The following is a 27,172-nucleotide window of genomic DNA, read 5'->3' on the forward strand; positions in this document are numbered from 1 at the left end:
TTGATACTATGGCTTGTATTTTTCCATGACTGTACCCACAATATTGATCAACAAGGTTCTCTGTCCTATTTTGCTCTCATGATCAGTCCTCTTTGATTGGATACAGTTCCACAGGGTGGACTGGGACAAGAATTTGGCCCTGGCATTTAATAAACACCTGCATGCGCCACCAATTCTGTACTTCCTGTTATCTATCTATCGATCCGTCCGTCCGTCTGTATGTTCAAGCCTTATACGCTATAAAAGCCAAGCTAATGACTTTTTAGTGCCTGTCATATGTTTTCCCCTGAATCAACACCTACCCCAAGTGTTATCTACTACATGTGTCACAGCCTGATCTGTTTCATCGGTCTTTGTGCTTGTCTCCACCCCCCTCCATGTGTCGCCCATCTTCTCCATTATCCCCTGTCTATTTCAAATCAAATCAAATCAAATTTTATTTGTCACATACACATGGTTAGCAGATGTTAATGCGAGTGTAGCGAAATGCTTGTGCTTCTAGTTCCGACAATGCAGTAATAACCAACAAGTAATCTAACTAACAATTCCAAAACTACTGTCTTATACACAGTGTAAGGGGATAAGAATATGTACATAAGGATATATGAATGAGTGATGGTACAGAGCAGCATAGGCAGGATACAGTAGATGGTATCGAGTACAGTATGTACATGAGGTGAGTATGTAAACAAAGTGGCATAGTTAAAGTGGCTAGTGATACATGTATTACATAAGGATGCAGTCGATGACATAGAGTACAGTATATACGTATGCATATGAGATGAATAATGTAGGGTAAGTAACATTATATAAGGTAGCATTGTTTAAAGTGGCTAGTGATATATTTACATCATTTCCCATCAATTACCATTATTAAAGTGGCTGGAGTTGAGTCAGTGTCAGTGTCAGTGTGTTGGCAGCAGCCACTCAATGTTAGTGGTGGCTGTTTAACAGTCTGATGGCCTTGAGATAGAAGCTGTTTTTCAGTCTCTCGGTCCCAGCTTTGATGCACCTGTACTGACCTCGCCTTCTGGATGATAGCGGGGTGAACAGGCAGTGGCTCGGGTGGTTGATGTCCTTGATGATCTTTATGGCCTTCCTGTAACATCGGGTGGTGTAGGTGTCCTGGAGGGCAGGTAGTTTGCCCCCGGTGATGCGTTGTGCAGACCTCACTACCCTCTGGAGAGCCTTACGGTTGTGGGCGGAGCAGTTGCCGTACCAGGCGGTGATACAGCCCGCCAGGATGCTCTCGATTGTGCATCTGTAGAAGTTTGTGAGTGCTTTTGGTGACAAACCGAATTTCTTCAGCCTTCTGAGGTTGAAGAGGCGCTGCTGCGCCTTCTTCACGATGCTGTCTGTGTGAGTGGACCAATTCAGTTTGTCTGTGATGTGTATGCCGAGGAACTTAAAACTTGCTACCCTCTCCACTACTGTTCCATCGATGTGGATAGGGGGGTGTTCCCTCTGCTGTTTCCTGAAGTCCACAATCATCTCCTTAGTTTTGTTGACATTGAGTGTGAGGTTATTTTCCTGACACCACACTCCGAGGGCCCTCACCTCCTCCCTGTAGTCTCGTCGTTGTTGGTAATCAAGCCTACCACTGTTGTGTCGTCCGCAAACTTGATGATTGAGTTGGAGGCGTGCGTGGCCACGCAGTCGTGGGTGAACAGGGAGTATACCTGTGTTCTCTGTCTGTTGCCAGTTTGTTTTGTTTCCTGAAACCTACCAGTGTTTGTTCCCTTGCTCCTGTCTGTTCTTGCCCCTTTTTATTAGTCCTTCCCGGTTTTGACTGTTCTGCCTGCCCTGAGCCTGCCTGCCCTGAGACTGCCTGCCGTTCTGGACCTTTTGCACCCTCTCTGGATTACTGACCTCCTGTCGTTGACCTGTCGTTTGCCTGCCCCTGTACTAGAAATACACTTTTGCTTCTTTGACACTGTCTGCATCTGGGTCATACCTGAAACCTGATAACATGGCTCCAGATTTTTAAAAATTCCCTGGTGCCGCTAACTTTTACAGTTGGTGGCACCAGCCCATCACAAATGAGTAATCATTTTGTAAAGTCATTCATAGTGCTTTATTGAGAAATATAATAGACTACTGAGGTATTCAAGAAATTGTTTCATAATAACACATCCAATCAGAAATGCATGATTCAAGATATTTTGATGTGCAACCTAATCCAGTGATTGTCAAGTATTTTGGATTGACAATTAAGACTATAGTTGCTATTTTACTGTCAAAATAGGACTCCAGAATTTCCAGATTTTTGTTAAATAGAAATTAATTACATACAGTACCAGTCAAAAGTTTGGATACACCTACTCATTCAAGGGTTTTAATTTGGTTTACTCCTTTCTACAATGTAGAATAATAGTGAGGACATCAAAACTATGAAATACATATGGAATCATGTAGTAACCAAAAAAGTGTTAAACAAATCAAAATATATTTGACATTTTTCAAAGTAGCCACCCTTCGTCTTGATGACAGCTTTGCACACTCTTGGCATTCTGTCAATCAGCTTCATGAGGTGATCCCCTTGAATGCATTTCAATTAACAGGTGTGCCTTGTTAAAAGTTCATTTTTGGAATTTCTTTCCTTCTTAATGTGTTTTAGTTCTGGGGTGAAGGTAGGGGTGGTATACAGAAGATTTGGTAAAAGACCAAGTCCATATGTGACTCACCACCTGGATTCGGTCTTATGTAGCAACAGTTGAATGGTATATATTGTGTTGGTGTTTTTTACATTGGATAAAAGAGACTCAGAGCTACAAAATTGTATATCATACACTGCATTTGAGGAACAATGGGAAAGTAATTCTGCTTAGAAAGTTGATACACTTGTAAACTCACTTTTGAGAAAATGGCCTTTGAATATTTTGGCATCTAGTGAAAAGCTATTCTTGGTCTACATCCATCCAGCATCGTTCACACCCTCTTAAGCTTTAGCCCCACCCATATCGATTTGCTCTCGGAGCATTCAGAGGGCACACTTGACGCTCTGGCCGATGATTTGTTTACCTATGGATAACATGAAAACAGCTTAATTAACCAGCTCTGCTGACAACAATTTCATTACACTTTTTGCAGACATTTACTGACACCGGCCATATTCAACGGGTGTTGTACACTTTAGCTTAAGACATGTAGCTAGCTAGGTAAACAACGTGTAAGATCACACACACACAAGTCACGTAACGTATATTAGCTAACAAGCCAGCCAGCTAATATTAGCTAGTTAAACAACAATGAACATAGTTCCAAATCATTTCGTTACTACAGTGCATGAATATGCTGGGAGCTAACCAACCAGGATCAATGTTAGCTAGCTAACATTAGGCTCTAACTAGCAACGCAAACAGCTCTGGGATACAAATAATAATGTCAGCTAGGGAACCAGACAGCTAACGTTAGCTAGCTAGATAGCAGTACACTTTAGCTTGAAATGAAACCACTTTGTCAAAATTAGAAACTTGTAATATCTGAAAATGTAGCTGGCTAACACTAGACTATCATCATGCATGATGGATGCGTCTCACTGTCACGGATGCCATGCCACAGTTGCCCTTAGTTTGAAGATGTAAAACTTATGCAGCTCCACTACATGATACATTAAAAAAAAGCTGCGTTCGACAGGATTACCAACACAGACTGACCAGCTCAAATAGACAGAAGCCTGCTATATGGCTGTCACGTCCTGACCATAGAGAGCGCTCAAAACAGAAGGGGGAACTAACAGAGTCACTGACAACAGCCAAAATGAAACAGGGGGGATTTTAGGAGGGGTTCTGAAAGACACTCATGGGGGGGTCCACTGAAAGTTGACTAGCAACAACTGGAAACTAAAAGAAACCAACTAAATTTGCCCAAGAAGAGGAAAACAAAAGAAAAACCCACACCAAACTGAAAGACATTAAACAAACCCAGGGAAATCAGAAAAATTTATATTTTTCTATAAATCAAATAGGGCACACCAACTAAGGGTGTTGACCCTCCACATCCCTCAAGACAGCTGGAGTACTAGGCCAGCCACTCTTAAATAGCACCTGGGCCAGCACAGGTGAAACACCTTCCCACTAACGAGATGGCAACCAGCACAGCTGTAACACGTACTGACTAACGAGGTGACACCAATCGGTGCACCCTACGTGCTAAAGTCCAACTTTAAAACATAAATAGAGAAACCAAAGCCTATAACAATGGCAGCAACGGGTTCTATGACTAAAGCAAAAAGTCCTGCACTGACCGGACAGCCTTGCTTTGTCCCTCGAGACAACAGGAAGGGGGCTGAGTATTGGGTGTTGGCCATTGGTGAATTATAAAGAATTTGAATCCAAGAGATAAATATTGGACCAAAATTAAACCTTCCATTCCACTCTGTCAAATGCTTTTTCAGCGTCAAGGAAGACTACAACATTTAGGGTATTATTAAGATCATTAATATGAAAAAGAATGTCAAAATATCTACGTAAATGATCAGAATAGAGACGACCCTGCACAAAACCTGTTTGGTCTTTGTCGATGAGATTGAGCAGCACAGATTCTAGGTGCAGAGTTAATATTTTATCAATCAACTATAATATACATTTAAAAGTGACACTGGTCTATAGGAGATGTAAAGTAAAGTAATCGCTGCAAGACATAAAGTATGAGGAAGCTGTTTTTTGGCCAGACAGTCCTTGATCATAGGGAGAAAAAAAAGGCATCAACCGCTCAGAGAATTGCCTGTAGAATTCAATCACGCATGTGGGTATATATCTCAAAGCCATATCAAATATCTTGGTTGTAAAATAGTTGCTATTGAGCTGAATGTTGAGAGCTGAGAAGTAAAAAGTATACCTACAGAGAGTTGAGACCCTCCTCTATTTGACAGGGACAAGGAGACGAAGCAACCAACACTGTGTTTTTCCAGCAATTGCATTTTGAAACGTTATAAGAACAGAATGTATTTTTCTCTCGAGCGCATGTGGGGAGGAGAGAATGGTTCGCTCATCACAGCAGCAGGCCCCAGCAAGGGCACTGGGGCAGGACAGACACTTTCATTACAGGAATCATGGGGATAATGCACTTTACTGTTTGACCAAATCATGGTTTTAGCCGCCCCATAAGTAGGACGTTTTGATAGAGGTGACAATGTGTTCTTTCAGCGTTTATAGGTACCCTTTCTGTTTTTTATGATACATGATCTTGGCTATTTAACTGATGACAAGTCGGAGCAGGTTCTTTACTGATGCCGCGTTTGACTTTGAATATGAGATTGCGTGACCTCAGCTCAGCCTATCAGAAAACCGAGCCGGCCCATCTTGGTAGAGTGGCCGTCATTGCCCACTGATCAGCCAAAGGCTCACTATAGATTTGAATAACAGAGAAATTGTGCAAATATCTTTAAAACATTTCTTAACAGGCACATGGGCCACAGGCCTTGTCAACCTTTTCATAGTTTATTTTTATACAAAACATTTTTGGGGTGTGCGTCAATTTCAACCAGCCCACCCAACTACAAAATGGTCCAGCCCATTTGGCATTTGCCAGAATTGCCAGATGGCCAATCCATCCCTGTAGAACACTTCTGTCTGAATCCTTCTGTCTGACCTGGATTACATTATATACTGAAATGAAGGGTGTGAATCAATCACCAACTTTTTTTACATATTTGTATGTGTTGTCTAAAACTGTCATGTTTTTTTTAATAATCTGTGTTCTATAAATGTGCACAACATTAATTTCAAAACTGTCAAATAGACATTGACAGTGATTTGAATTGGTTATTGGGTGTCTTAAATCAATTAGTACACTATGCTGTGAATGCGCACAATATTTACTGGCTAAAGAAAGAAAGACAATGCTCATCGGAATAAACTGGGATATCTGAGGTGCGCTAATCTCTCGTGGACAGACTATGTATCGACCATCTGACGCAATTAGTTCTGGGTTTCCGAGATAGCTAAAGTTTACAATAGTGCTGCTGTGTTTTAATAAATAATATTTTGTATTTTTATTACTAGGGATGAAAAATTCTGGTAACTTTCCCAAAATTACCAGGTTTTGTGGAAATCCTGGTTGGAAGATTCATGGATCTTCTGCTTAACCAAGCTGATTCCAAGAATTTTCCAACTGGGATTTGTAACCTTATTTATAACACAGTATTATTGTTGATGAGTTACATGCTGTCTAGACTGGGCACGCGCGTGTATGTGTACATTTATTTTGCACACGCAACGCAAGCGAGGTCAGCATGTTACAATATCGTCCGTTTTAGGAAAATATAAGATATTGTGCTTCACAAGAGATTAACTAAGGACCCATTCCTGAGGAATATCATCTCATACCCAATGGGCACAGATGTCAGTTCAACGTCTAGTTTTGATTTACATTTGGTTGAGTTTTCAACTAAAGTGAATTCATAGTGAAATCAATCAAAAAGGTCACCATATCATTGGATTTAGGTTAAAAGTTGGGTGAAAAAAAATAAAAAATCCCCTTAGGTTGATGACTTTTTCCAAATTCAATCTGTTTTCCACGTTGATTCAATGTCAACACATAGATTTTTGGGGTTGAAATAACGTGGAGACAATGTTTATTCAACCAGTTTTTGACCAGTGGGTACCTAACCCATGAAGGCTGAAAGAGCAGCTCACATATTTGTTGTGGAGCTCCAGAGAAAAAAAAATGTGACAAAATTAAAGAGAAAATAGGTGAAGTGGAGCCAAGAATCTCTCCCATCTCAAAAAGTGACCTCTCACATTAGCTAATCCAAAAGAACAGTATCGGATGAGCAAATGCAATTAATGTTTGAGCATTTGCTGTGGAGCCAGGGAAATACTTTGAGTTCGGTAATGATTTGACGTCTTCTTGCTTCCCAGACTTGGCATCGACCGTTTACTCCATCAATACCCACAAAGAAGGAAGTTGAAGAAACAGATGGTGCTGAGGCACTTTTTGAATTACCTTTGTCATACAGTATGGAGAGAAGGATAATTTGAGTTGCGTTTTGTCTGTCAGTGCTTGTTGTGGGATAATTTTTTATTGAAAAAGCCAATAATCTTTATGTACTATTTTAGGCAGGGAATATGTTAGATGCTTTGAAATGAGAATGACAAAAGCTTCAATTATCTGAAAAAAAAACTCCACCTTCCACTCTAACCAGTGATATGAGTAACCTTGTGTCAGAATGGTGTGTGTGCTGGTGTATGCAGTCAGGCACAGGAGAGCAGAGAATTGGGAGCAACGTAACTTTACTCAGAATAATGAATGGTGCAAGGTAAAACAATACACTTGCCAAAACACAAAAATCTACTTTTACGCAAGGGCAAGAAACAGCAACCGTCGAAATAACCAGTCACCAACATACTGAACATGACATAAAACAATCCCGCACAACAGCATGGGGAAAACAGAGGGTTAAATACATGAACAATAATTAGGGGAATGAAAAACAGGTGTATAGACTTCGGCTGAAGTCGTGACAGTAGTACACCCCGCCCTTGACGCGTGTCTCCAGCAGCGGGCTGACGCCGGCCTCGGGGACGATGTGCAGGGCGATCCGGATGGAGACGGTGGAAATCCCGCAGCAGCGAAGGGTCCAACACTTCCTCCACCGGCACCCAGGATCTCTCCTCCGGACCGTACCCCTCCCACTCCACGAGGTACTGAAGGCCCCTCGCCCGACGCCTCGAGTACAGTATGGACCGAACTGCATACGCCGGAGCCCCCTCGATGTCCAAAGGGGGCGGAGGAACCTCCCGCACCTCAGATTCCTGGAGCGGACCAGCCACCACCGGCCTAAGGAGAGACACATGAAACAAGGGGTTAATACGGTAATTGGGGGGAAGCTGTAGCCTGTAACACCTCATTTATTCTCCTCAGGACTTTGAATGGCCCCACAAACCGCGGACCCAGCTTCCGGCAGGGCTGGCGGAGGGGCAGGTTTCGGGTCGAGAGCCAGACCCGGTCCCCCGGTGCGAACACCGGGGCCTCACTGCGGTGACGGTCTGCACAAGCCTTCTGATGCCTTACGGTCCGCTGAAGGTGCACATGAGCGGCATCCCATGTCTCCTCTGAGCGCCTAAACCAGTCGTCCACAGCAGGAGCCTCGATCTGTCTGTGATGCCACGGTGCCAGAACCGGCTGGTACCCCAGTACGCACTGGAAGGGGGAGAGGTTAGTGGAGGAGTAAGTTTTGGGCCACCTCTTCCCAGGGTATGAACGCCGCCCACTCCCCCGGCCGGTCCTGGCAATAGGACCGCAGAAACCTACCCACATCCTATTTCACTCTCTCCACCTGCCCGTTACTCTCTGGGTGAAAACCTGAGGTAAGGCTGACTGAGACCCCCAGACGTTCCATGAATGCACTCCAGACCCTTGACGTGAACTGGGGACCTCGTTCAGATACTATGTCCTCAGGCACCCCGTAGTGCCGGAAGACATGTGTGAACAGAGCCTACGCAGTCTGTAGGACCGTAGGGAGACTGGACAAAGGGAGGAGACGGCAGGACTTAGAGAAACGATCCACAATGACCAGGATCGTGGTGTTACCCTGTGAGGGAGGAAGATCCGTTAGGAAGTCCGCCGACAGGTGCGACCACGGCCGTTGTGGAACAGGTAAGGGTTGTAACTTCCCTCTGGACAGGTGCCTAGGGGCCTTGCACTGAGCACACACCAAGCAGTAGGAAACATAAACCCTCACGTCCTTAGCCAAGGTGGGCCACCAGTACTTCCCACTAAGACAGTGCACTGTCCGACCGATGCCCGGATGATCAGAGGAGGGTGACGTGTGGGCCCAATAGATCAAACGGTTGCGGACAGCAGACGGAACGTACAGACGCCCAGCTGGACACTGGAGGGAAGTGGGCTCTGCATGTAACGCCCGCTCTATGTCCGCGTCCAGCTCCCACACTACCGGTGCCACCAGGCAAGGGGCCGGGAGTATGGGAGTGTGATCCATGGACCGCTCCTCTGTGTCATACAATTGGGACAGTGCGTCTGCCTTAGAGTTCTGGGAACCTGGTCTGTAGGACAGGGTGAAGACAAAACAGGTAAATAACATGGCCCACTTTTGCCTGGCGAGGGTTCAGTCTCCTCGCCGCCCAGATGTTCTCCAGATTGCGGTGGTCAGTCCAGATGAGAAAGGGGTGTTTAGCCCCCTCAAGCCAATGTCTCCAAGCCTTCAAGGTCTTGACGACAGCCAACAACTCCCGGTCCCCCACGTCATAGTTTCGCTCCGCCGGGCTGAGCTTCTTCGAAAAGAAGGCACAGGGGCGGAGCGTTGGTGGCGTACCCGAGCGCTCAGAGAGCACGGCTCCTATCCCAGCCTCGGACACGTCCACCTCCACTATGAACGCCAAAGAGGGATCCGGATGCGCCAGCACGGGAGCGGGAGGTAAACAGAGCCCTCAGGTGACCGAAAGCCCTGTCCGCCTCAGCCGACCACTGCAAACGCACCGGTTCCCCCTTCAGCAGTGAGGTAATAGGAGCCACTACCTGACCAAAGCCCAGGATAAACCTCCGGTAGTAGTTGGTAAACCCTAGAAACCTCTGCAATTCCTTTACCGTGGAGGGAGTCAGCCAATTACGCACGGCTGAAATGCGGTCACTCTCCATCTCCACCCCTGATGTGGAAATGTGATACCCTAGGAAGGAGACGACTTGCTGGAAGAACAGGCATTTCTCAGCCTTGACGTACAGGTCATGCTCCAACAGTTGTTGAAGTACCCTGCGCACCAAGGACACATGCTCGGCGCGTGTAGCGGAGTATATCAGAATGTCGTCGATATACACCACTTCACCCTGCCCATGCAGGTCCCTGAAAATCTCATCTACAAAGGATTGGAAGACTGATGGAGCATTCATCAACCCGTACGGCATGACGAGGTACTCATAATGGCCTGATGTGGTACTAAACGCCGTCTTCCACTCGTCTCCCTCCCGGATACACCAGGTTGTTCGCGCTCCTGAGATCCAGTGAAGTGAAGAAGCGCACTCCATGCATTGACTATCACTGTGGCGATAAGAGGTAGCGGTAACTGTACATCAACGTGATTTGATTGAGACCTTGATAGTCAATGCATGGGCGCAGACCTCCATCCTTCTTCACAAAAAAAGAAACTCGAGGAGGCAGGTGAAGTGGAGGGCCGAATGTATCCCTGTGCCAGAGATTCAGAGACATATGTTTCCATAGCCGCCATCTCCTCTTGCGACAGGGATACAAAAAATAAAAAATAAATGTTTAAAAAAATCAGGAAAATTAATACAGGGGGCTCTGGATGAGCCTGGTGCCGACTCACCTGGGGTGACACGAGAGTGCCCTGCCTGCTGCCTCGACTCCCAGAGGAACCTCCCCAGCACCGGCCGGCAGTGTGCCCTCTGCGGCCACAGATGGTGCATGGAACGGCCCCTCCTCCGGTCGCCCTAAGTGCAGCACCTCCCAGCTCCATGGGCGTTGCAGCGGTGGTGTTGGGGGATGGAACCAACAGCCCCCGATCTGGACGTCCGCGGGTAGCCAGCAGGTTATCCAACCGGATGGACATGTCCACCAGCTGGTCAAAGTTGAGTGTGGTGTCCCTGCAGGCCAACTCCCTACGGACGTCCTCACGCAAACTACAACGGTAGTGATCGATCAGGGCCCTGTCGTTCCATCCCGTGCTGGCGGCCAGGGTCCAAAAGACCAACGCAAACTCATGTGCGCTCCTCGTCCTATGCCTAATGTGAAAAAATTGTTCACGTGCCGCTCTACCCTCAGGTGTGTGGTCGAAAACTGCCCGGAAGCGGCGGGTGAACTCCTCGAATTGGTCCAACACTGCTTCTCCTTCCCCCCATATGGCGTTGGCCTACTCCAGGGCTTTCCCTGAGAGGCAGGAGACAAGGGCGGACACGCTCTCACGGCCCAAGGGAGCCGGGTGAATGGTTGCCAGGTAAAGCTCCAGCTGGAGTAGGAACCCCTGACATTCCGAAGCCATCCCGTCATACTCCCTCGGAAGAGCAAGCCGAATCCCACTGGGACCAGGTGAAGGAGGGGTGGGTAGTGGTGCCATTGGTGGTGTAGGCGGAGGCGCTGGAGGCACTCCTCTTCTCTCCCAGCGATCCATCGTCTGCCATCCATGCTGGTGCCGAGATGTTGCAGTATGGCCGCATGCTGCTGAACGCGCTCCTCGACCCCTAATATGTGGTTGTCTGCTCCTGCCTAGTCCATATCCTGATAGGTGCGGGATTCTGTCAGAATGGTGGGTGTAGCTGGTGTATGCAGTCAGGTGGAGGAGAGCAGAGAATTGGGAGCAACTCAGAATAATGAATGGTGCAAGGTAAAACAATACACTTACACAAACACAGGAACATCAACTTTTACGCACGGGCAAGAAACAGCACCCATTGAAATAACCAGTCACCAACATATCGAACATGACAAAACAATCCCGCACAACAGCATGGGGGAAACAGAGGGTTAAATACATGAACAATAATTAGGGGAATGAAAAACAGGTGTACAGAAACAAAGACAAAACAAATGGAAAATGAAAAGTGGATCGGCGATGGCTAGTAGACTGGCGACGCCGACCGCCACCCGAACAAGTAGAGGAACCGACTTCGGCCATCAACTAGCCTGGCTAACATTTAGCCACAACTAATTGGAATGTGTAATGTACACAAAAGCGTTATGAAGAAAGAAAATTGTGTAATACACACAAAATAGTTGACTTATTCATGTGCCTGTCATGAATTTTGAAGAAGTAATTTGTGTTTATTTCACACTAAGCTGTGTGTGTTGCAACAACATCCTTGCTGCACCTGGGGGTTTGAAACACATTTGGAGTTATTCTCTATTACGTCAAAAGACCTCCCTAGATCACCCTTCCCTTGAGGAAATGGTCCTGAGTGAAATCTTCCTAGATGAACCCCTCTGAGACCACCTGTTGATTTCACATGACATGGTTGACAGGCAAAAGGGGGACTAGCTGGGGACTACCCACAAAGGGATAGCTTGGGCTTCCTCCTCATGCATGGTCTCATTTTCTCCTCCTCTCTCCAAAAGACACAGAAGGCCCAGAGACTGCCAGTCAAGCTTCCCCACCGGACAATCACACCTGTCAGAGCAGCATGAAACGATAGCGCATCAAAAGACACATCATGTCCCAGCATGCTAGTGTCCCACACAACACCACACACAGAAGAGCCATCACAGCTGTCAGTCAGAACTTCCAAAGCCTGACTATTCAGGGGAGAACCAAGTAACATGGCTGTTTATCTATTATCTACATTAATCTAAATCAGGCTTTGTACGAGTACAATCTATTGATTACTTCAAATTAATAATTATAGATCACCTCTGAACCACAAAGAGGCAGTTGTGCAGTATAAAGCATATGAGATTTGCCATGTATTGGCTAGCTATTATTAGATCCAAAGGCTGAGTGAAGCAGTAATCTGTATGGCTCGGATATTAATAAGTGCTCCACAATGTGCTCTTTCCGGTTTAAGACAGAAAAAGCCTCTTCAGCCATTTCTTGCCAAAATGCTGTGTAAGCTCTTTTGGAAAACGCAAGGAAACGGATGGCAAGATTCTGCATGACTCAACTCCCCCACCGCCCCACACTTGCTGCGGCGTGTCCTGGCATTTGGTGGAAAATTTAAAAGTCAATTAAGATGTATAGCTTCTCATAAAACCTGTTGAGGGGGGCCTTCCGCTCATTCCGTGTGCTGCTGATGATCCTTGACCCACTTCATGGTACCTGCCAGCTTAATCCAGACCGACTGCCTGTCGCTCCCATTAGTCCAGTCGATTTCCAGGCTAAACACATCGGCGGTCTATTTTAAGCAACATGGGTGTGTAACGGTCGTCGTATGAAGAATATGTGGACCAAAGCACAGCGTGGTACGTGTTCATGATGTTTTATTTACTGAACACTGAAATACAAAATAACAACGTGAATAAACGAAAAAACCAAAAGTCCTAAGGAACTAAGGTCAGAACGTGACAGGGTGCGAGATGGGGGCATATGTAGACACATTTAATTACTCAGAATACTCAAGTAATCCAATATCTAGAGTTACATCCAGGTACACCGCTGGTGCTGATGCCTCATCATCTTTCACCAGTGAGTCGCTGGGAGAACTCTGATGCCTCTCTTTTGTAATCCAACTACAACTTGAAGTTATACAAATGCTTGATTTTGTCTGTGATGAGAATAACGAGGGTCAAAAGGGCCTGAGCCCTATTAGGGCTTCAAAAACATATATTCCCCCACCAAAATTGAGACTATTCTTTGGGGTTTGTGGTAACACGTACACTATTGTGCCATTGATTGATATAGCTAAGCGCAGCTGTCAATGCACTGATGTATTTCTTCTCCGAGACATGGTCTGGGTAAGCAACGTTACTTTTGTCTTCCCGACCAATACCGCTACACCTTTAAACACCTCCGCCTTCCTCCTTCCCCATGTGAGGGCTAGCAGCGTGGCTTGGACCCGTCACAGAGTGACTCAGGACACTCTTCCATTTGAAAAATTAAAAGGTGGCCGTTTGGCAGAGTTAAATTAAGCCCTGGCGAAACATGCTGAGCTCAGCACAGCTACTACAATCTCAATCACAAAGGAGGCGCGCTGATGTAATGGCTGCTGCTGCCGCCTCTGCCTTGGCAGGGGAGGTGGGCTCGTCAGCACAGCTCCTTTAATTCATCTCCCCCCGGATCAAGGGTACATCAGATATCTTTAACAGGGTCCAGGCTCTCAGTATCCAGCCGTTTCAACCCCCCAAAAAAACAGACAGTGGGGTGGGCAGAGAGAGAAGAGAGAGTGAGAGATGAGGAGATAGGGGGAGAAAGAGAAAAAAAAGAGTGGGAGAAGCTGAGAGCGAAACTGTTGATGGAGACCTTTGTAAATGCATAGAAATGTCCCTAGGAAGAGACATTAAACGCTGAAAACTTTTTATGCTGAGCCTGAAACTGAAATTTAGATTAAGATATCTGTTAGCAGAGGTCCTCGAGGTGTGTGACAATTTTTCTGAAGAAAAAAAACAGGTTACTGAAGGATATTGTGTATTGTTGTTGTTGACATTCAAAGTGCTCATCTAGGCACACTGCAATTATGCCTGTCATTGCAAAAAAAGAAATATGCTATAACAAAATGTGGGTTGCTTGTATTAAATTTTATTCTAGTTATTGCAACCTCCGAGGACCATGAATGTGAAATAAACTTAAATAATCAAAAATCTAAATTTACTTTCAGAATTGACAGGAATCCTGGCATTAAAAGAACATTTAAACATAGATAGCTGTCTTTGGTCAAGTCAAAATGAGTAAAGTTTCCAATCTTTGATGACATTTCGAATTTTCATCGACTGGACAGACTTCTGAGATCTACTGCTTTGCCTTACGTGACAGATTTAGGAAATTAAACAAACCAAGTCACAGTTCAGCAGCAGAGATGGTAAGAGTGTATAAAGCATGCGTTTTGTTTGAAGCTTGAATATTTGCTTAAATAATACAGATTGTTGCATACATTGAATGACAAAGGTGTTTGATAAAGATGCTAGCTATCACTCGTTAAAATAGTTATCTCGTCTATGAACACTAACGTTACGAAACGAGTGCACTGTGAGTAAGCATTAAACATAGCTACTATAGTAGCGTCTATGGGCGTTTATGATTTTGCACGAGTTAGCTAGCTACTGCCTTATTGGCAATCTAGCTAGCTGTAACAATAGATTAAATAAAGTATCCAACCTAGTTTATGTAGGAGGAGCTAGGAGCTAACACAGCTAGCTAGGAGCTAACATAGCTAGATAGGAGCTAACATAGCTAGCTAGGAGCTAACATAGCTAGCTAATTTAGATGGCTGGCTAGCTACCGAGCTGTGTTAGCTAGCTAGCCTAGTAAATGTTGAGTGTTTCACTTTCGTTACCCAACTTTTACCGAATGCCAGTGTTCTTTGCACTCAACCTATGGATGCAAATTGAAAACTTCTAGCTAACTAGATGCTTTCTTCCAACTGTTTGGGACCAGCTACTTTGTTGCTTGAACAAAGCTATCATTCCTATTGTATCTCTGAAACTTCAAACATGTTCGACGTCATGAGAGGTGAGTGCACCCATAATTCTATGGGTGCACTCATGAACCAGAATCTGCCTTAACAGGAAACGTTATGGCGAATCTCCTTTAAACCCAGGAAGCAGCCATTCAATTTGCCACCAGTCACCAGCTTTTCAAATTTAATAACGTTAAAATACGTTCGTTACTCAACAAATATAGAGTTTTTTGTTTTAATTGTGTAAAAATACTTTAAAGTACTACTTAAGTAGCTTTTTGGGTGAGTGTACTTTACTTTACTATTTATATTTTTGACAGCTTACTCCACTTACTTTACATTCCTAATGAAAATAATGTAGTTTTTACTCCATACATTTTCCCTGATACCCAAAAGTATCGAATGCTTAGAAGGACAGGAAAATGGTCCAATGTTCCACACATCAAAAGAACATCCCCGGTCATCCCTACTGCCTCATATCTGGCAGACTCACTAAACCCAAATGCTTAATTTGTAAATGATGTCTGAGTGTGTAAATATATGTTTTTAAACTAGAAAATCGGGCTGTCTGGTTTGCTTAATATAATGAATTTGAAATGATTTATACTTTTACTTTTGATACTTAAGTATATTTAAAACCAAATACTTTTAGACTTTTACTCAAGTAGTATTTTACTGGGTGACTTTTACTTGAGTCATTTTCTATTAAGGTATCTTTACTTTTACTCAAGTAGAACAATTGGGTACCTTTTCCACCACTGCAAGCAACTGAAGAAAACAATCCTATTTGACACCTTCAATGCACAGGTTGTAAGTCTACAACAGCTCAATAGATTGGAGGTGCCGAATAGGCCTTTTTCCCATGAAATAAAACATTTTATTTAGACCTTTTTTGGAAGTACATACCATGATGGCAGTAAATGACGATAGTTGCAAATTGAAACTTAATTTGATGAGTAATAAATGTATTTTGAGATTATTACGCTTGAAAAGCAGGTCAATGGCTGCTTCCTGGGCTTAAAGGAGATTCGCCATATCAACTTTTCCTGTAAGGGTAGATTCTGGTTTAGATGCTCCCCCATGACAGGTGGCTGTAAACAAAGCCACAAGATTGGTTTCTAGCTGTCTCTATAATTTATTTATAGCAATGCAATACTTTTGTCTGGAAGAGTCTAGGGTGGCAAACACATTCTGTGTTGAGGTGCAGTCCACAACAGTTTTTTGGTCGATAACTCATTGCAATGCAAGAGAACTACATAAGTAAAACATGTCATGTGTATTGCTAGACAAATGTACATTGAAAATATTGACACTACTGCCTTTTCTCTCACTCTCTCTCTCGCGCTCTCTCGCTCTCTTTCTAGTTCCGTAACCAGTACGACAACGATGTCACAGTATGGAGTCCTCAGGTAAGGGACTTTTTTTGCCATATATGGTCATGATTGCTTGTAACTTTCTCACGTACTCACTAGAGTGAGAACATTAAAATGTATCTAAATGTTTAGGGAATGAGGTTCCCTGCAGTGTCTCCCAAATAAGTTAACGTTATCGATGCACTTGTGTTTCAGGGGCGCATTCACCAGATCGAATACGCCATGGAGGCGGTGAAACAAGGTTCGGCTACAGTGGGGCTCAAGTCCAGAACCCATGCAGTCCTGGTTGCTCTCAAGGTATTCCCCGTTAATATCCCAGTTCTATTCTACACTGACAGTTTTGGTTTTTCAAGAGTTACATAGGAGCTACACTGGGGTATCAGGAAAACGGTATGTCTTTTACCTGCTACATTGGACGCGTGGCGTGAGCCACTCGCAGTGACTGTCAATGGGCTGTTGAGTGAGACTGGTGTTTGTTTCTCCACAGCGAGCCCAGTCAGAGCTGGCTGCTCACCAGAAGAAGATCCTCCACGTTGATGAACACATTGGCATCTCCATTGCCGGGCTGACTGCAGATGCCAGGCTACTCTGGTACCATTTACATTATTATTATTATTATTATGATTTTTTTTACATTTGAGTCATTTAGCAGACGCTCTTATCCAGAGCGACTTACAGGAACAATTAGAGTTAAGTACCTTGCTCAAGGGCACATTGACAGATTTTTCACCTAGTCAGCTCGAGGTTTCGAATCAGCAACCTTTCGGTTACTGGCCCAACGCTCTTAACCGCTAGGGTACCTGCCGAACACTAGACTACCTACAACACACACACACACACACCAGTTGTCCAGTTGTAGAAATAAAATGTATGAAAAACCATGTGTCTGTCTGCAATGTATGTCTACTGTAATTTGTGTCAAGATAACCACTTCTTTCCCCTTCTATCTTCAACAGTAATTTCATGAGGCAGGAATGCCTGGACTCCAGGTTCGTGTTTGACAGGCCTCTCCCAGCATCGCGCCTCGTCACTCTCATCGGAAGCAGTATCCTTTCAGTCTTGCTTTCAATTATTGATCCCTAGAAGCCTGCACCCAGTTTGCCATGCATTAACATTTTGCTTAGTTTAGGACAGTCCTAGGGGACCCCAAAACAATCCGTTTGAAACTTTGATACTCCAATAAAAATGTATGCAATGTGTCAATGTCAAAAATGGCACTTTCTTGAGATAAGCGGTGAGGTTTGGGAAATGGAGCGCTGTGCTCTCTAGACAGTTGACAAGGTACGCCTTGACCAGTCCCTCAGAAACTCAAATTCCCACACAGAGGTATGGAAGAAGACCCTATGGTGTGGGACTGCTTATCGCTGGCTACGATGTAAGTTCTTTGTAATCTTTTAAGGGAAACTATGTATGCTGATCAAGGTGTGTAAACCTCTGTATATGTGATTCTTAAAGCAATACTTATTAGTAATGTGAAGTAACAAAGTCATTTGGTCTCTTCTTGTAGGACATGGGGCCTCATATCTTCCAGACCTGCCCCTCTGCAAACTACTTTGACTGCAAAGCCATGTCCATTGGAGCTCGCTCCCAGTCTGCCCGCACATACCTAGAGAGACACATGGACACCTTCCTGGACTGTGAGAGCATGCACACACACACTGTATTTGTGGTTTTCACAATTACTAACGCAAATGCATACCTGAGGGCACACATATGTCTACTACACATACTATAAAGTAGATACTGTTTGAGGCTTGTTCGCTGTATCATATCTCACTCACACACACCTACAGTTGAAGTCGGAAGTTTACATACACTTATGTTGGAGTCATTAAAACGAATTTTTCAACCACTCCACAAATTTCTTGTTAACAAACTATAGTTTTGGCAAGTCGGCTTCTGATAGGCTAATTGACATCATTTGAGTCAATTGGAGGTGTACCTGTGGATGTATTTCAAGGCCTACCTTCAATTCAGTGCCTCTTTGCTTGACATCATGGGTAAATCAAAAGAAATCAGCCTAGACCTCAGAAAAAATATTTTAGACCTCCACAAGTCTTGCTCATACTTGGGAGCAATTTCCAAACGCCTGAAGGTACCACGTTCATCTGTACAAACAATAGTACTACACAAGTATAAACATTGTGGGATCACGCAGCTGTCATACCGCTCAGGAAGGTGACTCGTTCTGTCTCCTAGAGATGAACATACTTTGGTGCAACAAGTGCAAATCAATCCCAGAACAACAGCAAAGGACCTTGTAAAGATGCTGGAGGAAACAGGTACAAAAGTATCTATATCCACAGTAAAACGACATAACCTGAAAGGCCGCTCAACAAGGAAGAAGCCACTGCTCCAAAACCGGCATAAAAAAGCCAGACTACAATTTGCAACTGCACATGGGGACAAAGATTGTACTTTTTGGAGAAATGTCCTCTGGTTTGATGAAACAAAAATAGAGCTGTTTGGCCATAATGACCATTGTTATGTTTGGAGGAAAAGGGGGAGGATTGCAAGCCAAAGAACACCATCCCAACCGTGAAGCACGGGGGTGGCAGCATCATGTTGTGGGGTGCTTTGATGCAGGAGGGACTGGTGCACTTCACAAAATAGATGGTATCATGAGGGAGGTAAATTATGTGGATATATTGAAGCAACATCTCAAGACATCAGTCAGGAAGTTGAAGCTTGGTCACAAATGGGTCTTCAAATGGACAATGACCACAAGCATACTTCCAAAGTTGTGGCAAAATGGCTTAAGGACAACAAAGTCAAGGTATTGGAGTGGCCATCATAAAGCCCTGACCTCAATCCTATAGAACATTTGTGGGCAGAACTGAAAAAGTGTGTGTGAGCAAGGAGGCCTACAAACCTGACTCAGTTACACCAGCTCTGTCAGGAGAAATGGGCCAAAATTCTCCCAACTTATTGTGGGAAGCTTGTGGAAGGCTACCCAAAACATTTGACCCAAATTAAACAATTTAAAGGCAATGCTACCGAATACTAATTGAGTGCATGTAAACTTCTGACCAACTGGGAATGTGATGAAATAAATAAAAGCTGAAATAAATAATTCTCTACTATTATTCTGACATTTCACATTCTTAAAATAAAGTGATGATCCTAACTGACCTAAGATGGGGAACGTTTACTAGGATTATATGTCAGGAATTGTGAAACACCGTAGCCAAATTTAAACTCAGTTTATGTAAACTTCCGACTTCAACTGTACACGTTCAGCACCTGCTCTGTGCATTTATCCTTTTGTCCATTGCATTGACTATACTCAGGTAATCTGAATGAGCTGGTCAGGCATGGTCTGCTTGGGCTCAGAGAAACACTCCCAGCTGAACAGGACCTCACCACTAAGGTAAGCTTATATGGCTCAATCAACCTGTCATAACCCTCATGTTCCCCACAGTTCAGGGCTGTGTTCATTAGGTCACCCAACAGAAATGTTTTAAAACGTTTTGCAACATGAAAATAAAATGCAGTCCCTCTCTGTTTGGTGCCTAATGAACACAACCATGGGCTTTACTGAGTAGCTCTCCCTGCCTTTCAGAATGTCTCAATCGGCATTGTGGGGAAAGACATGGAGTTCACCATCTACGACGATGATGACGTGGGTCCTTATCTTGAGGGTCTGGAGGAGAGGCCACAGAGAAAGGTAAGAGTCGACTTGGAGTTACTGTGGAAAGTGGTTGGATTAATGCTAGCCTGGATCCACACTGAAATAGAACAATTCATCTAGGCTAGGATAATGCACTCTCAAAGATATTTGTAGATGAGATTATAATAATATTATAGAATGGTTAACAAACATGACATCACAAATTTCACTTGATGGTCCCGAACAGTCAAAATCATGTTTTTCATGAAATTGGATGACATTTGGATGAAACCAGATCAATCAGATGTATTTATCAAGACCTTTTTAGATCAGCAGATTAGATCAAACTGAGCCTGAATCCCCAGAGAGCAAGCAATCCAGATCAAAGTAGGAAAAATACCTGCCTCTAAAGTTTGACCATAAAGTGTATTTATTTGGCTTTTAATGTTTTTTTATTACAGTAGTTACACAGCAAGAATAAAGTCATTTGATATACATTACCAATCAAAAGTTTGGACACCTACTCATTCAAGGGTTTTTCAAATTTTTTAAAAACAACATCAGAACTATGAAATAACACATGGAATCATGTAGTAATCAAAAAAGTGTTATATTTGAGATTCTTCAAAGTATCCACCTTTTGCCTTGATGACAGCTTTGCAAACTCTTGGCATTCCCTCAACCAGTTTCATGAGGTGGAATTCATTTCAATTAACAGGTGTGCCTTGTTAAAAGTTAATTTGTGGAATTTTTTCCTTAATGCGTTTGAGCCAATCAGTTGTTGTGACAAGGTATGGTTGGTATACAGAAGATAGCCCTATTTGGTAAAAGACCAAGTCTATATTATGGCAAGAACAGCTCAAATAAGCAAAGAGAAACGACAGTCCATCATTACTTTAAGACATGAAGGTCAGTCAGTCCAGAAAATTTCAAGAACTTTTAAAGTTTCTTCAAGTGCAGTCGCAAAAACCATCAAGCGCTATGATGAAACTGGCTCTCATGAGGACCACCACAGGAAAGGAAGACCCAGAGAAACCTTTGCAGCAGAGGAAAAGTTTATTAATGTTACCAGTCTCAGAAATTGCAGCCCAAATAAATGCATCAACTATTCGTGGTCGAATTGCTGCAAAGAAACCACTACCGCCAACCCCCTCTTTTACGCTGCTGCTACTCTCTGTTTATCATCTATGCATAGTCACTTTAACTGTACCTAGATGTACATATTAGCCCAACTAACAGTACCAGTCAGAAGTTTGGACACATCTACTCATTCAAGGGTTTTTCTTTATTTGTACTATTTTCTACATTGTAGAATAAGAACTAAGAACTACTGGTACTGTACATTATATCTAGGTAGATAGCACTTATACATGTTTTCAGTCATAACTATTATAGAACAGCCTTTAAACACACCCACCAGCTACTCTCAGTCCATCCCACCTATCTTCGTAAACCACCCTCTTATGATTTGCATGTGCCATATATTTTTCAACTGTGCTGTGATGTTTCACATAATTTCTGAATCTGTCTAATTGCATAGTATCTACAGGTTGTAAGTTAAAGTATTATATTGTTGATTGACTATGGTTTTCCAAATCTCCCAACAGTGCTATTTGTAGGGTTAATTTTTGATAAATGTTGTGATTTCTCAGGCCATTCTTGAACCTGTGACCAAAAACAATAAGTGGGGGCAATACCAGAATAAGTGATCTAATGATTGTCTCTTTGTCGAAAAATCTGCAGCTTAGATGGTTGTATGCTCCATATATACGGAACAAAAAATATAAACACAACAGGCAACAATTTCAACGATTTTACTGAGTTACAGTTCATATAAGGAAATCCGTCAATTTAAATAAATGAATTAGTCCCAAATCTATGGATTTCACATGACTGGGCAGAGGCGCATCCATGGGTGGGCTTGGGAGGGCATAGGCCCACCCACTGAGGAGCCAGGCCCGTTCAATCAGAGTTTTAACCCCACAAGGGCTTCATTAGACAGAAATACTCCTCAGTTTCATTAGCTGTCCGGCTGGCTGGTCTCAGATGATTGCGGAGGTGAAGAAGCCGGGTGTTGGGTTCCTGGGGTGGCGTGGCTACACGTGGTTTGCAGTTGTATGGCCGGTTGGACGTACTGCCAAATTCTCTAAAAGGACAGAGGAGGCTTATGGTAGAGAAATTAACATTGAATTCACTGGCAACAGCTCTGGTGAACATTCCTGCAGTCAGCATGCCAATTGCACGCTCCTTCAAAACTTGAGACATCTGTGACGTTGTGTTTTCGGGGGGGGGGAAATGCACATTTTAGTGACTTTTTATTGTCCCCAGCACAGTATAATGATCATGCTGTTAAATAAGCTTCTTGATATGCCACACCTGTCAGGTAGATGGATTATCTTGGCAAAGGGGAAATGCTCACTAACAGGAATGTAAACATGTCTGCACAATTTCAGAGAAACAAGCTTTTTGTGCGTATGGAACATTTCTGTGATCTTTTATTTCAGCTCATGAAATATGGGACCAACACTTTACATGTGTTTTTATCATTTTGTTCAGTATACATAACATTCTGTTTATGGCAATTTTTTATTTAAATTGAAAAACTAAGTTTTGAATCAAGCGTTGTTTTGCATATCAGTTCATAAACCACGTGCCAAGGAATCGGCACATCCAATCTCTTCCCAACTCTTTTGCAACCTGTATGGCGCCACGGTCAACGTTTTGGTCCTCAAGTAAAGCTGATCATAAAGTTACTGGTCCTTTCCCCCATGCCAAACACTTGAGGTGGTGGGATTATTAAGGGGTTTTTGAGAGAAGAAGAGAAAAAGAATCCTAATTTTAATACACCAATGTTAATGTCTTATTCTTTTACCTAATTTAAATAAGTACCTTGTAACCAACATTATAGAAGGCTTTACATATCTAGATAGTAGGGATGTGGATCTTTGCCTTTCAAGACAATTCGATACGTTTCAAGATGTAGTGCATTCGGAAAGTGTCTACAGTTTGTTACGTTACAGCATTATTCTAAAATGGATTAAATACATAAAAAATCCTCATCAATCTACACACAATAGCCCATAATGACGAAGCGAAAACAGGTTTTTCAACATTTTTCACATTTATAGAAATCCAAAATACCTGGGAGACTAGTCAGGATCGAGGCAAATATGAACAGAGCAAAGTACAGAGACCCTTGATGAAAATCTGCTCCAGAGTGCACAGGACCTCAGACTGGGCTGGTTACTTTCTAATGTGTTGCAACTGACATTTATTTTCCAATTGAAAGAGAACCACTACTTTTTATTTGTTTTGCTCCACTACTCCGATCAGCAAAATAATGTTCTGATCCGGTTCGAACCCCAAAACAGTACTGGTTTATATCATAGTCCATTCTGGACTTGGGGACTGTGAAGATACCTTTTTTTTGTTTTTGTTTTTTGAATTTTACCTCTCACAAATACAAGTAGTGATGAAGTCAATCTCTCCTCCACTTTGAGCCAGGAAAGATTGACATGCATATTATTCATATTAGCTCTCTGTGTACATCCAAGATCCAGCCGTGCTGCCCTGTTCTGGGCCAATTGCAATTTTCCTAAGTCCCTTTTTGTGGCACCTATCCACACGACTGAACAGTAGTTCAGGTGCGATTAAAACTAGGACCTGCCTTGTTGATAGTGCTGTTAAGAATGCAGAGCAGTGCTTTATTATGGACAGATTTCTCCCCATCTTATCTACTGTTGTATCAATATGTTTCGACCATGACAATTTACAATCCAGGGTTACTCCAAGCAGTTTTGTCACCTCAACTTGCTCAATTTCCACATTATTCATTACAAGATTTAGCTAAGGTTTAGGGTTTAGTGAAGGATTTGTCCCAAATACAATGCTTTTAGTTTTAGAAATATTTAGGACTAACTTGTTCCTTGCCACCCACTCTGAAACTAACTGCAGCTCTTTGTTAAGTGTTGCAGTCATTTCAGTCGCTGTATTAGCTGACATGTATAGTGTCTAGTCATGCGCGTACATAGACACATTGGCTTTACTCAAAGCCAGTGGCATGGCATTAGTAAAGATTTAAAGTAAGGGGCCTAGACAGCTGCCCTGGGAAATTCCTGATTCTTAACTGGATTATGTTGGAAAGGCTTCCATTAAAAAACACCCTGTGTTCTGTTAGACGGGTAACTCTTTATCCACAATATAGCAGTGGGTGTAAAGCCATAGCACACGTTTTTCCAGCAGCAGACTACGATCGAGAATGTCAAAAGCCACACTGAAGTCTTAACAGTTTAGAAGGGAGGAACTCAAACTTGTATTCCTTATGCTGGGATCCGCACCATGCAGCTGTTGTAACAGCACATTTTTCACTGACTCTCTACTGGTGCGAATTCATTATGCCCATTCTGTTGAAAAACATTTCGTAAATGTGACGAAACGGGGAGGGACCTACCTGAATTTGTCTGCTCTGTTTGCTTCCATTTGTTTTGTAAACGGTTTCCGTAATGAATACACCCCTTGTTGCAAAAACAATGATCGATAGGCAGCTTAAACTGCTTCAATTCAACCGTTATTGGGTTAAAATACACACACACACATATATATATATATATATATATATATATACACATACATACAGTATACATATACAGTGGGGAGAACAAGTATTTGATACACTGACGATTTTGCAGGTTTTCCTACTTGTAGAGCATGTCTGTCATTTGTATCATAGGTACACTTCAACTGTGAGAGACGGAATCTAAAACAAAAATCCAGAAAATCACATTGTATGATTTTTAAGTAATTAATTTGCATTTTATTGCATGACATAAGTATTTGATACATCAGAAAAGCAGAACTTAATATTTGGTACAGAAACCTTTGTTTGCAATTACAGAGATCATACGTTTCCTGTAGTTCTTGACCCTGCTTATAGGTTTCCGCTTTCATCTGTGTCAGCTGCACTTGGGTCGGGAGGGACTCCACATCATCCAGCATACAACAACCATTTCAGGAATTCTTCTTCCGACACTCCCAAAATGACTCTTTTAATAGGTGCCCTGCTCTGTAGCTCAAAGCACGACACATCATATTCTCCAAATTTTGTGAGTTCCAACACCTTAGACACACACAATTTGATGAAGCCCACTTCTTGTGGTTTTTTACTTTACACAAAGCTTTCTCCACTACTTTGGATGTCTTCAATGGGTTCACCAAGTCAGGCGTCCATCATCTCAGAAAACATAATTCTCCATCTTCTTCCTCGTGCCTCTCAGTACACACAACTGGTTCGCTATGTCAGAAATACCCGCTCACTTTTTAGACTGGGATTCAGGAGGCGGGATGGAAGTAGGATTATTAAGGGCTTTTCATGACATCACAAAAAGTCTAATTTTAATACACCAATGGTAACATCTTATTCTCTTACCCAACTTAAATAAGTACCACCATGTAACCAACATCGCAGAAGGCGTGTGGTTTACATAGCTAGGTAGCTAGTCTACTGGTGCATAAATTTGACTGCAGTGTGTCAGTAAATACTTTAAAAAAAATGTTTTTAATGATATTCTTCTAATGTTTCTGCTGTCATCTGTGTCTGGTGTAAGCTCATATTTTTCTTCCTGGTGCTAGCTAGTAACTGGCTAGCTAGGTTTTCAGCCAGCATGTTCAGATGCGCTGTGGCGTACAAACTGGTATCAATTGGTATCAAGGAACCTAACGTTTGCCAGGAAAACATTCCCCACACCATTACACCACCGCCACCAGCCTGTACCGTTGACACCAGGCAGCACAGGTCCATGGACTCATGCTGCTTATGCCAAATCCTGACTGCCATCAGCATGAACCCGGATTTGTCGATCCAGGATTTGTCGGACCGGGCGATGCTTTTTCACTGCTCAATTGTCCAGTGTTGGTGATCGCGTGCCCACTGGAGCCACTTCTTGTTTTTAGAGAATGAGAGGGGAACCTGGTGTGGTTGTCTGCTGCAATAGCCCACCCGTGACAAGGACCGACTAGTTTTTCATTCTGTACACCAGTTCTACTGCGCCGTTATTTGCCTGTTTGTGGTCCGCCTGTTTGCTTTAGGATTCTTGCCATTCTTCAACCTCTCATCAACGAGCTGTTTTCGCCCACAGGATTGCTGCTGACTGGATGTTTTTTGGTTTGTCGCACCATTCACGATAAACCCGCGACACAGTCATGCGTGAAAAGCCCAGGAGGCCGGCCGTTTCGGAGATACTGAACCGGCACGACATGCACCAACGATCATACCACACTCGGTTGCTTAGGTCACTCGTTTTGCCCATTCTAACGTTCAGTCAAACAGTAACTGAATGCCTCGATGCCTGCTTTATAGATCAAGCCACTGCCATGTGACTCACTGTCTGTAGGAGGGAACCTAATAAACTGGCCACTGAGTATGTATGTATGTATGTATGTATGTATTTAATGAAAAGTACCCAGACCTCACCCTGAAATTGTCCAAGATGAACTAGCTAGCTTGATAAACAGTGCTGCCAATTCCATTTGAATTTGCTAGCTAAACTATACAGCTAACATTTTGTCTATTGATACTGTTACAATAACCAAACAGTTGGATATAAACAAATCAGTAGTGAAACCATTATGTGGTGTATGATATGATTGGATGTTGCATGCAATTTCAATGTTGATTTGTGTATCAGCAAATTTGCTTGAGATAATCTCACTGCAACACTGCGACCATGTTGCTTGACATAAGCATTTTCAAAGAACCCAAAGTCAAGGTGAGCTTCCCTCCCACTCGGTATTTTTTCAGACTTTCTGGTAGTTTGACATAAGAAAGTACTTTTGTTTTCCATTTTTATCTGAACGGTAATCAAGATGTGATGTGTCCTGTGTGTCCTAGGTTATCGGGGCTGCAGATGAGCCTGCGGCAGACAAACCGGATGAGCCAATGGATATCTGAGACTGAGGATGCAGAATGATGACACACTTTGTCACACTGCGGTGGCCAGAAACCAAATCCAGCTCAGCACCCCTCGCTGAACTGCCATGGGTCAATTCTGTGCAGCAACAATGTGCTACTCAATGAAAATAAGTATGCTTTCCGCTAATAAAATTGGATGTTGCTTTTCTATTGGTAGAATGTTACATTCTCTGTAAGTAATACACCTTTTTTCTGAACTAGGTGCCA

General features: G+C 43.2%; 1 protein-coding gene across 1 annotated transcript; it reads left to right on the plus strand.

The window, feature by feature from the left end:
* Positions 1-14,324: 14,324 nt before the first annotated feature.
* On the plus strand, positions 14,325-27,162 carry LOC139369167 (proteasome subunit alpha type-1-like). Its single transcript, XM_071108623.1, has 10 exons — positions 14,325-14,418; positions 16,380-16,424; positions 16,584-16,685; positions 16,876-16,979; positions 17,345-17,433; positions 17,693-17,763; positions 17,896-18,025; positions 19,679-19,758; positions 19,951-20,055; positions 26,885-27,162. The coding sequence occupies exons 1-10, from the start codon at positions 14,416-14,418 to the stop codon at positions 26,942-26,944; spliced, it is 789 nt and encodes a 262-aa protein (XP_070964724.1). The 5' UTR covers positions 14,325-14,415; the 3' UTR covers positions 26,945-27,162.
* The last annotated feature ends 10 nt before the right edge of the window (positions 27,163-27,172 follow it).

The sequence above is a fragment of the Oncorhynchus clarkii genome, chromosome 2 (genome assembly GCF_045791955.1).
Source record: "Oncorhynchus clarkii lewisi isolate Uvic-CL-2024 chromosome 2, UVic_Ocla_1.0, whole genome shotgun sequence".
Classification (NCBI taxonomy): Eukaryota; Metazoa; Chordata; class Actinopteri; order Salmoniformes; family Salmonidae; genus Oncorhynchus; species Oncorhynchus clarkii.